General features: G+C 57.0%; 1 protein-coding gene across 2 annotated transcripts in view; it reads right to left on the bottom strand.

The window, feature by feature from the left end:
* LOC111157052 (growth factor receptor bound protein 10) overlaps positions 1-16479 on the bottom strand; it is a 170519-nt gene that overhangs the window by 13000 nt on the left and 141040 nt on the right. For both annotated transcript variants that reach the window (XM_022518264.1, XM_022518265.1), the window contains exons 8-12: positions 12279-12394; positions 11548-11616; positions 10006-10143; positions 8480-8590; positions 6637-6735 (exon numbers count right to left, since the gene is read on the bottom strand). In XM_022518264.1, the coding sequence (XP_022373972.1) occupies positions 6637-6735; positions 8480-8590; positions 10006-10143; positions 11548-11616; positions 12279-12394 (533 nt within the window). The remainder of the gene's footprint in view (positions 1-6636; positions 6736-8479; positions 8591-10005; positions 10144-11547; positions 11617-12278; positions 12395-16479) is intronic.

Raw genomic sequence — 16479 nt, 5'->3', positions numbered from 1 at the left:
CGTCCCCCGCCCGCCTGTCACCGCCCACCTGCACCCCGTCCCCCGCCCGCCTGCACAGGAAAGGGAGACGGTTGGGCAAGGAGACGCAGTTATCAAGACGTAGCTCCTCTCCAGCTTCAACCCCACAGGGTGTCCTCTGGTGTCTGGAACAGCACCAGAAGGTCCACCACGCGCGTGCCGGTGCTCCCAGAACATGGGGGAGGGGCCGCGAGAAGTACCCTAGGGCGGCCGGCCAAGCATGTTCCAGAATAGACAGAAAGACGAAAGGCTGTAGGATCTCGGGGCAGGCTACCAGGGAGAAACCCACGTCCCTGCATGTCCCAGCACGACTGCGGAGACACAGCGACAACCACACGTGGGGAAGAGCGCACGTCACGGTCACAGGAGCCGCAAGCAGAAGGCGGCTGAGTTCCACGGACACACAGAGAGAAGGCAGTGGAACGGGGTGCGGAGGGCGGCGGCGGGCGGAAGGGACCCACGGTCTGTGAACAGTTCCCTCGACAGTGGAGGCGAGACAGAATGACGGCAGACGAACCCATCTCGGGCGACGGTGGCCGCTCCAGCAGACCCATGCTGGAAGAACTGGGCACGTCTCTGGTCCCTGAAAGGGATGCGAACCCAGGAAAGGGTCAATGTACATGTGCAGGGAATTCAAATTAACGACAGGGCCTCTTCTAAGTCTTAAGCAGCTTAAGACACGGGAAGAACTGAAATCTAGAGTGAGATACTGAGAAGGGCCTCACCCCTGCACAGAGATGGTGGGAACAGCAGGGCAGGCTGGGGCCCAGTAAGGGGAAGATCGTGCCAGGACAGCCAGGGGGACCACCAGGAAGGAGAGAAACAACGTGGACAGAGGTTAAAAATAGAAATAAAACTAACTGATGGGTCTCCCCTGCCCCCCCCCAAAAAAAAATTAAATGGGGATAAAGATGAACATAGGCTGATGGGACCAACTGAACACAGACAGCAAATGGCAGACATAAGCACCAATATTCCTAAGCAGCTGCGGAAGGACAGCTTTCCCAACAAACACGCCAACGAGAACGTGAAGATGACCAGAGGAGAAAGCCCTATTACACGGTGTTTGTCAGACACGAGGACCCGGAAAGGCAGAAACACAGAAAGGAGGAGAAAAACCGTGCAGACACAGACGTACCCCAGTAACGTTGGGTGGGTGAGGTGTCGGGGCGGGCATCCCCGATGCAGGTAACAGCAGATTTCGGAAGGACCGAAGAATCGGTGTCAAACAGACATAAATGTTCTTTTTGATTTTATTTATTTACTTGAGAGAGAGAGAGAGAGAGAGAGAGAGCGAGCGCACACGGAGGCAGAGGCAGGGGGAGAGGGAGAAGCAGGCTCCCTGCTGAGCAGAGAGCCCAATGTGGGGCTTGATCCCAGGACCCTGAGATCATGACCAGAGCAGAAGACAGACGCTTCACTGACTGAGCCACCTGGGGGCCCAGAGACGTAAGTATTCCAAACTTATGTGACCTAACAACACACACCCGTACATGCACGTGTGCACGTGTGGTCTTCTAAGCAGAAGTGTGTGCGGCATGTGCGCGCACACGTGTACGTACCAACACTCCGAATCGAATACTTGTACAAACTTGACAAACAGTTGAAAACATAAGGCTTGAAATCAATGGCCTAAGGATCCCTTTCAAAGCATTAAAGAAAAATCATCAAATTCAGGCCAAAGAAAGAATAAGAAGGGAAACACACACACCCCCTTCGGGACGGCCCAAGACTGTTCCCGGTTCCAATAATTCACTCGGAGGACTCGTCCTTGACCCACGAGCCATCTAACTAGTTTGTTTTAAGGCAGGTATCGAACTGTGCTTTATTTGCACTGTAGTCTTGAAATATTATGTCTGCCTTAAGTATTAAAGAAGCTGTCTACTTCCCACAGTTGTTTTTTGAAGTTCCATGACTAAGAATTCTTGTTTTCCTCACTTAAAAACAAATACTCCAGCCTTCAGAGAGGTAGTTTTATTGGCATAAGATGACAGTTTTCAGATTATTAACCGTCTGTACACGACCTACAGTACCAATTCCTTAACAGTATTCCCTTTTTATTTTAGATGAGTGGGTTTTAAAGAAACATGATCCAATCATTCTTTTTCCTTTACACTTCCTTCCGTTGCTCGGGAAAAAAAAAAAAAAAACAAAAAAACGCGTGGCCATAGAATTATTCGCCCCCATTTTGGGCAAAACGTTTCTTATTTCCTATTCACATCTGCTTGAATGCAACACTCTCGGGCACTTTCACAAAGGAGACAGATGAGTGACAGCTGATGTCCTGCTCTGGGGTGTAAAGGGACTGCAGAGACGTCCCCACATAAGGGGAATGGCTACAGCTGCAGGTTCAAAGTCAACATGTGCCATGTGAGCAAACAGCCTCCTCACACGCGATGGTGCAGGAGTGGGGAACACCGTCACATGAGTGACACGCCGATCCCTTTCTCTTGCAACGGAATTAAACATTCAACATTGATTTTCTTAAGCGAGATGGAAGTTTACTTCCCTGTGCGAAGACTGCACGAGGGCTTAGGGTCACCATCCATTACTGGCAGGCTCAGCTCTAGGAACGCAAAGCGAGTACGAGATGCGCTTTCGACCTTGAGGGAGCTACGGTCTTGTAGGAGACGGACAGCTAAGCAGCCGTGTTCCTCTGTTATTCGCAAAGAGGAAATCTGAGCGGGTTCCGGAGGGACAGTGTAGCCCCAGAAGCAGGACGGGACGCTGACCGACATGTCCACCTGCCTCGCGGGTTCCACTGTCTGTTACCGTTCACGCCACACAGAGCTTAAAACGTTCCCAGAAACTTAGAGAAACTAAAAATGTGGTTGATTTTCTCCTTCTGGATTTTGCAGTCAATTTTAGGGTCTCCTTTGTTTTTGCACACATTTCCTTCTTAAAAGACAACGGTAGGGAGAGGAGTGCAGTGGGCGTTTCCTCTCCCCATTTCAAGTTCCCTGTTTTTATGCGCTTTGGTTTCGACCTTCTGTCCATTTCACTTGCTCTCCATTTCGTCCTGCTCCCGTCGCTCAGGCTGCTGTGGCCTGGAAGCCTGGCACACAGCACTGGGAACAGGGGCAGGGGTGGGGAGGGAGGGACGGGGCAGGGCGGGGCGTGCAGGCTGCCTCTGAGCAGAGGTGCTTTGGGCATCCTGCAGGGGATGGCTGTCTCTGACGGACATTTGGCCTGCCTGTGTGGGCTGGGGCGTCTCTACAGCAAGCCTTCCTTACTGAAGCCTGCGCTTGGGAAGCCACACCTCCCTCCTGGGGAGGAATTTCTAGGGTAGTTTCAGAAACTTCTAGCAGGTGGGGGGAGATAATAGAGCACAGCAACAAAGGTTAATGCTCCCTCCACGCGCCCCCATGGCTACGAAATCATTCAGCCGCACAGTAGGAAAGAAGGAGGAAGGGCAGCTGATACTACCTGCCAACTTTGTCCCCCAAGCGTCTCTGGGGACAGCAGGGCCCGTGCTCTCCTACACAGGCTCCAGCTCCTCTTCAAAGAGGACCTGTGATGGGACTCAGAGGCACGAAAGGTCCTTGGCTCACTGAAAATAAGGTGTTGCTCTCCAACAAGCCCTGGGATTTTAATACAACGCGGACAGCTGTTGCAGTCTTAGCCATCACTCAGGAGTGACTCCTGGATACACCGGGACCAGCAGAAAGGCAACACTTCCTCCAGGGAGGACACGTACGTCTGACCCCCTTCTGGGAACAGGACAGTCTGAGCACTGGCACTCTGGGGACCTGCCATCACTCACTACCGACAAGCCCCCTGGTCAACCGTGGAAAGGCGCAGCCCAGTGTCTCCTTAGTCTGTGCCACTGAGATCCCTGGACTCCGGCCAGAGACCCAGACTCTCTGAGGTCCAAGTCCCCGCCTGCTGCCCCGGCCAGCCCTGGGTCGATGCCGGCCTTGCCCAGGACACCAGGAGGAAGAGCTTCAGAAAAGAAACAGTCCCAGGCAGACACAGGAGTCTGGGTGATGCCCGCTGTCATCCAGCTCACTTTTTCCAAGCATCTGTTATGTTCTGAGGGCCGGGCAATCCTGGCTGTCCGAGAGGGGCTGGGGGAGCACCAGGGAAGATGACATCTGGACCGAGACCCGACACTGAGCAAGCTCAGGGAGGGCGGACGGATGGACCGTCTCCCGGTCAGGTCCCCTGTCAGGGAGACAGACAGTGAGGGACCTGAGTCCATGCTCACATCTGGGAGGCTGGGACAGGAGCTGGGCAGAGGGAACAGACACACTTTATAAGGTTTCCAATGGCTTCAAACAGCCCCGACTCCCGGGAGAAAATACACCCCATTCTGAAGGTGATGTCGGGGTACGAGGCGAGGGTCTAGAGTCTTCTGATTTCGCTTCCTGCTCTGAGACCGAGATAGTTCGAGACGGGATGGGGAGGGGGTGGCAAAGTAAGGCGTTCTCAGGTGGGAGGAGGTCCATCAGCCTGGTCGGTGGCGGTAAGACGCCACGGCGCATAACCAGCTGGAACTGAAGGTGCCCTTCAGCTTCTGTGTCACCTGAGTGGCCCAAGGCTGTCAACCACACCAGTAGCCGTTCAGTCCAGACCCTCACCTCCTTCAGGAACAGCCTTTGGGATGTGGGGTCTGGGGCTGACTGGAGGCAACAAGGCCACGTGCAGACGTGGGTCCCCGTCCTGCTGGCTCTCACGGAGGGCAATGGATTGCTGTGGCGAGCTCTGGAGCCCAGCGTGGGGCCCAAGAGCTGACGGTGCGCACACCAATAGGCCCCTGGCCCCCACCCCCAGGCAGGACGCGATGGGCTTCAGCTCTGTCCTCGGTCCAGGGAGGATGGCGACGGGCACGCGTGCCGCTGAGCTACGGCGAGGTTGGACGTGAGGAAGAGTCCGGCCCAAAGCAAACGCTCGCCAACATTCCTGATCGTGCGTTAACCTCCGACGGGACGCAATCCTGTTGGCACTAACGGTAACACTGGATAGGACCGTCACCGCTCCTTCTGCGCGTTTCCCTCTCCGTGCCTGGTTCTGTTCTGCTGGCCCTGACATCCCACGCACAATGCCCGGCGGAGACCTCACTTCCTGGATTGGCTGTACACGACCCCAAAGCACCAATCCCACAGCGTCACAGACGTGCTCCCGCTTCCTTTCCTGCTTCTTCCAAGACTATGTATCCGCAGACCCAAAAAAATCACGCGCATACAGAACTATGAAGGTGTCCCTTCCACCTGCCCCACCCACGTCTCGCCGAGTGCCCCCGTGCACACCAGCAAATGCACAGGTGCATTTTAGCTTCTCCTTTCCTTGCTCCTACAACCAAGGGAGCATTTTGCTTTTTAATTCTTAATAATATGTCCCAGGAATTTTCCCACAACACACTCCAGAGAGGACCCCGTTGTTCATGTCACCGAGGAGTATCCTCTGAACGGACATCCCATAAGCTGTAGAGCCGGCTTGTCAAGGAGTCACCTCTAATCTACAGTGTCCTGTACCCACATTAACGTCCCCTCCCTGAGATGTTAATGTTACAAAATAGTAACATTTTACACTTAACCCGTCTCTGTTTAAATGGCAGCAAAAATAAAACAATGTGCAGTTCTGGGGAAGGGAGGCTTCCAGGACGCCCGTGCCTGGAGCAGGTGGCCCCCGGCATCTCCAAGAGGTCACGAGCTACGCCTCCTTCAACGGGTCTGTTTCTCTAGGTGGCTCTGCCCGGACTCTCTGCCTGGCTGGAAGCTTCAGTGAAAGGTTGGCATTTTCATAAAGAGATTCCTAGACCCCTGGCACGGGTCAGCCACCGCTGACTGCGCCTTCTCCTCCAGACACCCTGACGTTCACCTCACACAACCACTGCACACAACGGTGCGATGCCCATGCACTTTATGTACGTGAGGAACGGCAGCCATGTGGGGCACGGATGTGCGCAAAGGGGCTTTTCCCGGGATCGCAGAAGTGAGGTGTCCTCTGCTGTTACACGCCTAGCCTTCACCGCGGGGTCACATGGAATCACCGCGGGGTCACACGGAATCACCGCGGGGTCACACGGAATCACCGTGGCGGTTACTGGGAGTGGCTGCTGAGGGCACCGAGGCTCTATGCAGCGGACTCCCTTAAGAACGTGTGGGCAGGAGACGCTACGTCCGTCAGGCGCTGTGGGGAGCTGCATGGTGTGCCATGTTTCCCTCATGGCCCCGGCTTTTCGGGAAGCGAGAGTGTGATGCTCCATCTCTGAAGTCATTAACCCTCCTGACGAGCGACGTGCTCTCTCTCTCTCCCTGGCGTCCGCTCTGGTCTTTCTATTCCTATTTCCCTAGACCCAAGGCTCTCAGCCGGCGCAGTCTCCCGCCCCCACGCCCCACCCAGGGACATCCGTTCACATCTGGAGACGTTTCTGGTTGTCTCACTGGTTGAGGTGCTCCTGGCATCTGGTGGGAGAAACCAGGGGTGCCGCTCTGAGTCCCACCACGTCCCCGAACGGCAGGGACCGCAGTCGGACGCCGGCTCTGACTTAACGGGAAGCCTCTGGGAGCAGCTTCTGAGACCCTGTTTGGAAGGACGTGCGGGCACACGGGGCTGGTGGGCCACGGGGAGGGCTGCCCACGACGAGACGCAGGGTGCACGCAGGATGCCGCGTACCTTGAGGAGCCTGCACGCTGTCATCCAGCACGTTCTGCCTTGCTCGTCTTCGGCACACAGCAACCGCAGCTCCTTCGTCTCGCTCCTGACTTTGTTGGGCTGCAGGAGGTGAGAGAGGGCCCCGTGAGTGCGACACGGTGAACGCAGAACACCCCTGTGCCGGGCAGAAGTGGGCCCGGCGCGCACCAGCCAGCAGGATGAGACCAGAGAGGCTGCATCCTCCGCCTGGCACGGACCAGCCTTGGTTGGGTTTAGTCACGAGGGCTCGGCCAGCTCCCAACAGGGGTATCTCGGAGGACACAAACTCTCACAAGGGAAAGTGGTGGTTGCCGCGGGGACAAGGGGGTGCCCAGCTCTGTGTGGGGAAAGTTGTATTCAACTGGAGAACAGGGCCCAGAGCTATGGAAGAAAAGATGTCTGGTTGCCTCAGGAGGACCGAGGTGGCAGCTGAGAAAGGGCTTCTGTGGGGTTCGGCCAGTGAGGGGAGAAGCCCCTGAGGGGGTCAGGGCCTGTGGCATATCTGAGTGGCCCCAAGGTGGGACCCATGGACGGTCCAGAGAGTGTGGCAGTGTCACCCCGGAGAAGGGAATTTGGGGGGCAAGCAGCCTGGAGCGGGTGAAGGATCACGGTCACACATGCCGCTGTGGAGGGATGGCAGGGCCCCAAGCAGAGGCAGGGTTTACCTGGCGATGGGGGAGAACCGGTGCAGGTGCACTGATAGGAACAGAGGGGATGCTGGCCACCTGGGCTTCAGTGGCCCCAGCCCCTGTAGAGGCTGCCCCTGTGCGGCTTTCCCAGGCACCTCGGGCGCTGGGCTCCTGCTCCTTGAAAGCCCAGGAAGCTTCACCAGGTGAAACAGAAGCTGGGATTTGTGGGAACAGTGTGCTCCCACTCCCTGGCCTCTCCTCAGGTTGGGTGGGGCCCAGGCTCGCAGGTCAACCTGGCTGGGGGACTCCGTGCACACGCTCTCTGGAGCGAGGGTGTGAGCAATGGGGCTGCTTTGGCTCCCACACAAGCACCTGGGAAGATGCAGTGAGACGACGGCGGGAGAGCCCTTAGTGGAGCAGCTCACGAGCCCTGTGTACTCAGGAAGCAGCCTCTACTGTGACCGTCCCCGACATCAGCTCGGTCTCCACAGGGGAGAGTGGGCCCTGCACACGGGTGTGTGCACATGGACATACGTGTGCATCTCCATTCCCATAGCTGTGCACATGTGTGCAAGTGTGCATATGTGAGCATATGTCCGCATCTGTGTGTGCACGTGTGTGAGCACATGATGGATCCACATCTGCGTGTGCATGTGTATGCACGTGTGCATCCCCTTGTGTTCACACAGATGTGTACACGTGCGCAGGTGTGTATGTGAGCACATGTGTGTCCACATCTATGTGTGCACGTGTACACGCATGTGCATGTACGTGAGCACATCTGTGTGTTCATGTGTGTGCACATGTGGAAATATGCGTGAGCCCATGCTCTCACACACGTGAGCACAGAGGCAGGGCAGGGGCACACCCGCTGTCCCGGGGACCAGGAGCCCATATGGAAAGTGTTGGCTCTCAGTACCCCGGAGGCCACCCAAGTGACAGGCTAGGGTCGCTGAGCCACGGAGCCCATTGATACACGGTCCACCACGTCCTCTGCCTCTCCCCAAGTTGCTAGCTACTCAGAGAGCGACACGGAGTGAGAACCGGGAATGAATCAGTGCACCGGGAACCTGTTTCTGTAACAAAATAACTCAAATAACCCCAGCGCCAAGACAGGAGTCTCGGGTTCCATCCCGAAGTCCCTGGTGGGATGCCACGGGGAGAGGTAGCCTCCAGACAGGGCAGGAGGGCGGTACCTTTATGCAGAAGCCGTAGTCGGTGGGGGCACCGTACTGCTTCTTGCCGGCAATCAGCAAGAAGACGCTGCTCTCCTCCAAGCCCCCGAGCAGCTGCAGGTGTCGGGGCTCCTGTGGGAGAGGGGGGTCAGCCACCGGGCAGACGGCAGGCGCTCCCGCGTGCTCATCAAAGGGGTGGTCTGCGCACACTGTGTGTGCATTCCTCTCTCAGAGCCCACAGACCGACTGGCCGTTTAGAGTAAGTGCTGAGGAGGACCAAAGGCACCCACAGCCCTCGCCAAGAAAACCCAGCGCCCAGACTGCGACAGTGGGGCTCCTGGGCGGCTCAGTCACATGAGCGTCTGTCTGCCTCAGGTCATGATCCCACGGTCCTGGGATCGGCTCTCGTGCTGTCAGGCTCCCTGCTCCCTGCTCAGGTCCCTCTGCCAGCTGCTCCCACCCCTGCCTGTGCTGTCGCTCTCTCATGCTCGCTTTCTCTCTCTCAGAGAAATAAATGAAATCTTTAAAAAAGCCAAAACCCCACGAGACAGCATATTTATTTGAGACTCTGCCATATGCTGTGTCAAAGCGCCTGAACCAAACATTCAAAGTGAAGACCAGAGAACATCCAGAGCCTAAGGTTCAAAGTGGAGAGCACGCTGCCACGCCCGGCCAAGGCCAGCTCTGCAGCGGTGGTGAGTAAGGTCCAGACATCCCGCAGTCTTCCCTCGACAGCTTGTCCCATCCTCGTCCCTGACCTTCCATCATCCTAGTTCTGCTTCCTGCTCTGGGGTCAGCTTCTACGAGGGCACGGGGAAGTCGGGAAATCAAGTTGCCCTCCTGGCCCCGTACGGGATGGAAACAGCTCCACCTGCCCCAGCCCCTCATCCCCGGCTCACGTGGGGCAGCCACTAACCGCCCAGAGCGGCTCGAAGGCGGCCTGGCCCTCAGCGCCCTCGCCTGGGGTCCCCCCAGACCCTCCCTCCTCTCTCCTGGAATGATGCACGCTTGGCCATGGTCTGCGGGGCCCTCCCCCGCTGCAGGGCGTGTTCACACACCACGAGGACAGTGTGCAAGTAGGAGTGTGCAAGGACCAGCCAGCAGGGCGAGCCCCCAGCGCCCCAGCTGTGGACGCCTGCCGCTGTAGCTTCCATCTCTCACCTGCCCTTCCTGGACATCCATGCCCAGCTCCAATCTCTTCCTGGAAATATCTACAGTAACACGTCCTAGCTTGGTGACAATCTACCAGCTACCCCATGGCCAGCCTGGGTGCCAAATTCCATACTCTGCAAACAGTCAGCATCCTCCAGGGACTCCAGCCACCAAGGAGGCTCTGCTCCCAAGACCAGGGCTGGCCAGCCTGGGGGCCTGCAGGAGGGGCAGTGCCTGGTTTCCGAGGGAGACCAGTGGGCCAGGAACTGGGAGTCAGCTTCTCCAGTTATCACAAGCCCAGGGGACCTGGATGTGCTTCTCCAAGGAAGCCGCGTCCCCTCTGACTGCCCCTGGCCTGGTGTGACGGCGGTGGCAGTGGCGGCTTTAAAACCCACCTTGGACGCCCCCTTGGTGGAGCAGTAAAGGCCTGATCTCCGCAAACACACGTACAGTTTTCTCCACGACTTCCGCCCCAGCTCCTTCACATGCAAGAGTCCCTGGATTTCGGGGCAGCTACTGGAGTTCAGGAAGTTCTGTTGGAGAGACGCGTCAGAGTCAGAAGCTGCTGCCGCCAGCCGGGAGCAGGTGCGTCTCACTGCCGTCGTGGACACTCTGACATCGTCTGAATTACAAAAACTCTTTTTTGCTCAAACCAAGCATTTTCAACTGACAGTTTTCCTTTCAAAAATCTTAAAACCCCACGTAAATCGGTGTGCAGGACATTCATGCCCACGCGAGCTAATGGACATTCCCAGCATTGACGAAAACACAGGATGTCGCAGATTCCCCTATGAGACAATAGGGTTAAGGGCCCTCCCTTTCTCCTGGGTTCCCATAAAACACGCAGCCTCATTAAAAGTTAGGGTGACAAGAAGCACTGGCAGCCGTGTGGAAGGAGACCGAGCACGTCACGTCCACTGTGTTGCCCTCCATGGAAAGGAGAGCTGATGCATCTCTCCAGGAACGGCTGGGTGACACTGCCGTCCCAGCTGACCCCTCCCACATGCAGCACGCCTTCCTTGGGAAACCAAGATCAAGAGCCAGGTCCGGGAGCAAGACCGGAGCAGTGACAGGGTCGGGTCCTCCTCAAGGGACTGCGAGGGACACGGCTCCTCCCGCAGATGGACAGGCCAGTGGACACGGCACAAACGCTACAAGTCAGGGTCGGGGCATACGGATCAAGGGGGCTTTGGGAAACCCCAGAACGGAGCTCTGAAGCCCTCACTGTTTGGGAGGTGAAAACAGGCGTGGTGATCCAGAGAGCAGACAAAGGAGGAGAGCGGGCAGAATTCTGCGGGAGCTAAATTTTCGTGGTTTCTCTTAACCTGAGGCCGCCTGGAGAACGTTGGCTGCATTCATGAATGGTCTGTTCTCTCACGCGACATGCCGTAAACAGACACGTTTCTCGGGGCACAGCCTAACAGTCCCCATTCCTGCCTTCCCTGGGAGAACGTGGGCAGCTCAGCCGGGGCCACGGGGAGGGGCTGGGGAAAGGCCAGGATTTCTTGAACAGACTTCAGAAGGCAGAGGGAGACATGATATGAAACTCATTTTAAAGTACACTCTGTACCTTCTCAAGTTTTTTATGGCAGCTCTTCTCTCCAGTAAGGGGGCTCAGGGTCTGTATGGAGATCCCCAGGGCGGCAGCCTGGCCCGGGACCTGTGCTCCAGAGGAGAACACGCAGGCCCGCGGCTGCTCTCTCCTGCCCTTCTGCTCACGCTGCTTCTAGCCTGGAGGAAGCTCATCCTGCTGGTAAGTGTTTTGCCATGAAGGAGCCTGGCTACGTACCCATTTCCCAACCAACAATTACTTTTGGTTACTCTAAACCCCGACAGGAGCCAGGGCTGGTATGAAGACGGCAACCCCGTCTAGCTTCTGGGGAGCCGCCACTGCCACTGGAGAGCCGTCCACCCAGAAACGCGTCCCTGCCCAGTACCTGCAGAAGCTGGTTGTGACCGCCGTTGGACTGCTGACACCAGGTGACCATCTGCTCTGGGAAGAAATTCTAAGGAAATGGGAAAACAAGTACATTAGGTTGGTTTAGTAGTGGGGAAAAGCAGCGTTACAGGGCCGCTAGCGTTCAAAATGTTCCTACAGGCGCGCGATGTCCATCTGTATTTAAAATGACGTCTTTCCCCTCCCCTAAGTAGCAGGGGGCTCCGGATCCTGACAGGTCCCAGGACACATGCCTCCCTCGCCACCCCCCAGGGAAATAAAAAGGAAAGAAAGATCCAGCCCGATGTGCCAGAAAACTCCTCCTTCCACAAACCAGGTAGTATTACTGGCTATTTGCAGAGAGTAATGAGTTTTTCTTCTGCTGAATATTGAACCAATCTGTTCTTGGTTGAACCAATTCAACCATGAACTTTCGATGTAACTGGAAAACCCGCCCCGCCTCTCTCCCCACTCAGAGGCTAACCCCCTCTCCCTCTGCGACCACGTAAAACGCCCTCGTCACGTCTGGCCACCACAAGGGCATTTAGGTAAACATCGGAGACAGAGTTCCAAGCGAGGACACCTCGTGAGACAGCAGACCGGGTTCTCAAACCCTCTGCCACCCCTGTATCCATCTCACTTCCATTATCCGCGGCTGGTATGGATCCCAAACATCAACCCCGAGAGTTCGAAAGTCGGAAACCCTGAACCTGAAGAGGTTAAGACGCTCACCGCAGGATTTTTGAAAAACTCGTATTTTGCGTAATTCTTCCTAAATAAAAACTTGCTCTCGCTTGCCATGGTACTCTCCACCTGGACCACCAGCTCGTGGTCTTCCAGGCACCTCTCTGTGGAGGAAAAACACACGTGTGAGTAGACACAGGCAGAGCCGGCCAGGTGCCTTCGCCCCAGCGACGACCTCTGGCTGCTGTTCCGCTCCTGTTCACCCGCTGTGAGCGCAGATGCGGGCCAGGACGGACGACACCTCTCTGTCATGCAGTACCAAATGCGCAAGGGGTCCTGGAACAGGTCGGGGGAGGAATTCACGTCAATCCCGGCTTCTGCACGCTGCTTCTCCATTCAGCACCGGGGAATGTGCTCATGAAGACTTACGTTAATAAAGACTCCCGGCAAATGATGCCGCCCTTGAGCCAGGGAATTCCTGCTCTCATGAAGAACAGGGACTACAGTAACCGGGAAAACGTCCACAGACAAGCAGTGTCTGGAGGGACCCCTGGAAGGCGGGTGGGCGCGGGGAGAGTGAGCGCAAAGCCGGTGAGTCAGGAAGCTCCACGGACAGACAGGCAGTCTGGTAAGAGTACGGGAGGGGACGCGCCACGGTCCGTCCGAGCGCCCGGCCTCGAGGGCTGAGGCCCACGCCATCCGCACGCGGGGCTGCTCTCTTAGCCTGCATTACGCTGCTGGAGCAGGAGGAAAACACGCCGTGCACGGCACGCACAGGTGTGCACACACTCAGGGCACCTGCTCTGATGGTGCCACGCCCCCTCCCGGAAGTCCGCTCAACAGGAAACCAACCACCGGGGATAACGGAGTGTTCGGTAGGACAAAGGCACGGCAGCCTTGCCCTGTGAACTGATGGCAAGATGGCAGGGAAGGAGATGCCACAAACCTGGCTCGGACCGGTGGGCGGGTCCTCCAAAGCCCCCTCCTCCTTTCCCATGGCCAGAGCCTTGGTGCCACATAGAGGATTCTTCGGTAAAAACATGTTTGAAGCCCAGATTTGCCAAGGCCCGGGATGTCCTTCCCACAACTGCCAGAAGTCCGGGGCCACGCCCGCCACCAACCATGAGCCACGGAAAGCCCCACCTGCTCCTGGCTGCGAGGGAATCCGCCGCCAACCAGAGACCCTGCCCCCGCCCTGCGTGTCCCCCGACAGAAGGGAGGAGCCGCGCTCGGCCTGAGCGCACGATCATGACCCCTGCCTTTACTTTCCTGAAAAGGGACTCCTTTAGGTTGGCATTCGTTAAAGCGGCGTTTCCGTGCAAAACAAATCAGTGACCTCTGTTCCAAAGTTTAGTCAGAAAAAAAATTTCTGTAGCAATAGGGACAAAGTCAAGCACCCCGAACTTGCTGATGGTTGGTCTACAAACCTGAAATTTTTCACCCAGCAAAATAAGGAAAAATAGACCTGCGGGGCTATGAGGACCTTAGCAAGGACGGGACGATGCCACGGTCCGAAGCAGAGCGTTCTGTCTGCACAGGGTCCTGAGGAAGCCCCACCGCGGTGGGGGCAGCGGGGGCAGCAGCTCGGAGGGGCACACGCGTACACGGGAGCAGGCCCTAGTGCTCCCGGACAGCCGCTTCCTCCCTCCCCATGTCCCCCCGACCCTGGCAACATCTCGGGACAGCTGCGCACACACTGGGCACAGGGCAGCCAGGCAGAGGGGAGCGGGGAACGCATGCGCCCTGAAAGATGTGTCCTCCTCTGCTCTGGGTCCCTCAGGGGCCTCCTGCGGGGGCTCAGGTACCCACAGGGGGCTCCCCTTCTCCAGCCCAAGGGGCCAGGAGCCTAGGACAGCAGTGGGCCCAGAAAGTCTATGTGGGACCCCTTTCCCAGAGACTCCTGTCTGCCATGGATGTCCAGGCACCAGCTTTCCCAGCCGTCGAAAAGCCACTCCGACAAATCAGCTCAAAGCCCTTTTCTCCAGATCTCACTTTCTCTCTGATTCTAAAAACAGGTTCGCTTTCTTTTTCTTTTTTATTAAAGCTTTTATTTTATTTATTTAACAGAGACAGAGAGCGCACCAGCAGGGGGAGCAGCAGGCAGAGGGAGAGGGAGAAGCAGGCTCTCCACGGAGCGGGAGCAGGGAGCCTAACGCGGGGCTGACCCCAGGACGCTGGGCCTGGACTGTGACCTGAGCCGAAGGCAGACACTTCACCGACTGAGCCCCCCAGGCACCCCTAAAAGCAGGTATTTTCAAACGACCTTGGGTGAGTCTATTAAATAATCCCGTCACCGTCTGTAAACTTCCTATAATCACAACGGAAAGCGACATTTCATCCGCGTGTTCCAGAGGACTTTTTGTACAGATCGAAGAGTCAGACACTCCTCAAAGGGGATTCGTCTTTTCTCAAATTTCTGACACTAAAACCAGCATCTACACCACCACGCTACTCCACACACAAGAAGGTTACAGATCACACAACCCGAGGAGACAGATCTTTGCATTAAACTGGGCTGCGTGCACGTGAGTCCTTGGCAGAAGCCTGAGCCGCCGGCCCCGGCTCGCGTCAGCCTCCCACCCTGCCGCCCTGCCCCCCTGTCCCCCTCCACCTCCCTCCATCGCAGGGAGCAGCTCCGGCTGTCAGCAGGCTTCTAACAGCTGCTCCGGGCTCCGCAGGCCTGGGGACTGTGAACACAGTCGAGGGGGAGATGCCATGGAAAACAACCCCGACATCTGGACACGCCCGATAAGCAGCGTTCCTTCTAAATACCTCAGTGGGGAAAGGATAGCGTTCTGGTGCCTCCTGCACAGAGCGACAAGGAGACAGAGATGGGGAAGGTCAGCATTCGGAGGCCCTTCTGAGCACTGAGGGCTGAACATGGATGCTATCTCTCCTTCGACACCTGTCCGCATGTCCGGATGGCAGTGTCCCTACAGCCAAGCCCTCCAGAGGGTGACTGCCACACCTTTCTCGCCTGGCCAGGTACACATGCAAAGCTGTTAACAGCCCGGAGAGAACGCTCAGGCTTTTTCCTAGAGGACAGCAACCTAATTCTCCCAACTACAGAATTCACCAAATCCCTGGACTTTATGGGAGCTGTCTTCCCGTCACTGCTCCATGCACAGCGGGCTCCCCTGCTCATGCGTCCTGGGGTTCGTGGTCACCCAGGGCCTGGGAGGGGGTGCCCCATGCCCTCCTGAGGACACAGCTTACCCACAGTGACACTTGCAATGCCACAGGGGCTCCAGGATGTCGTCTGCATGCCCCCAGTTCCAGTTGCACAAAATCCCTTAAAACGATCATTTGTCCACTCGACACAGCGGCAGGCTGACTGTTAGCTCTCCCGATATGCCCTCCACACGCAGGCCTCCTGGCAGAAGTGGGCCCTCAGGAGTCTCGCCACGCACGGGCTCGGGCCAGATGGCAGAACCATGCCCGCCCTGTTCTGGTCCCTCTGGCTGTACTTGGTGGCCGCTGAGTGGCCTCGGTTGGGGACAGTGTTCTCAAGGCTGTGATGTCTACATTAAAGACCGAGGCCAAGGACCCCCCACCCCCCACCGATAGGCAGGATGTGAACAGATCACATCCAGGGAGCGGCTCGCCACGGCTGGAAGTCACAAAGCACAGACCAGCCTCCCTAAGATCGTCCATCACTAAGGGCTCTGCCCCAACTTGTCCAACGGCCCTGAGTGGTAAGGGACTTCAGGAGGTGCTGCTGGGGCTGAGGAAAGGCAATGACCCAGCTGTGACAGCAGCACAGTTCAGTGGGAGCAGAAACATTCCCACCAGCCAGAGATGCTGCCCACCGAGCACCAGTGGGCACCTCTGCATCTGCTCCCTTCCCCTATCCCCACCAACGGGGGCCACCGAGAGCTGCGGCCACACACATGCATGCTCGGTCTTCTGCTAGTGCAAACAGAATGTCACTCCTGCCTGGGAGAAAGTTTAATATCGCTAAGGATCCAATATTTTACCTGTGAAGACCTGGGTAGTAATTGTGCCTCGAAATCCTCAAATCTGAGGCCATACATAGGCTCAAAGTGTCATTGGAATTAGCTCACTTATGCCCCAATTATAAGGGGTAATGGTCTGCCTCATACCAGCCTTCCAGATCTGAGGCGCTGTGTGCCTGGCACCACAACCTCACGCCTCTTGTACACACACGTTCCCAGAGCATCCGCCACGCACAACCGAGAAAGCGACTCTCCACAGGGTGCTATCAGTAACCGCGGACATGGGGCTGGAC

The sequence above is a fragment of the Enhydra lutris genome, unplaced genomic scaffold, assembly GCF_002288905.1.
Source record: "Enhydra lutris kenyoni isolate GAN:26980312 unplaced genomic scaffold, ASM228890v2 scaffoldscaffold51, whole genome shotgun sequence".
Classification (NCBI taxonomy): Eukaryota; Metazoa; Chordata; class Mammalia; order Carnivora; family Mustelidae; genus Enhydra; species Enhydra lutris.
Note: the sequence above shows the minus strand (reverse complement) of the source record. Positions and strands in the feature narration are given on the sequence as shown.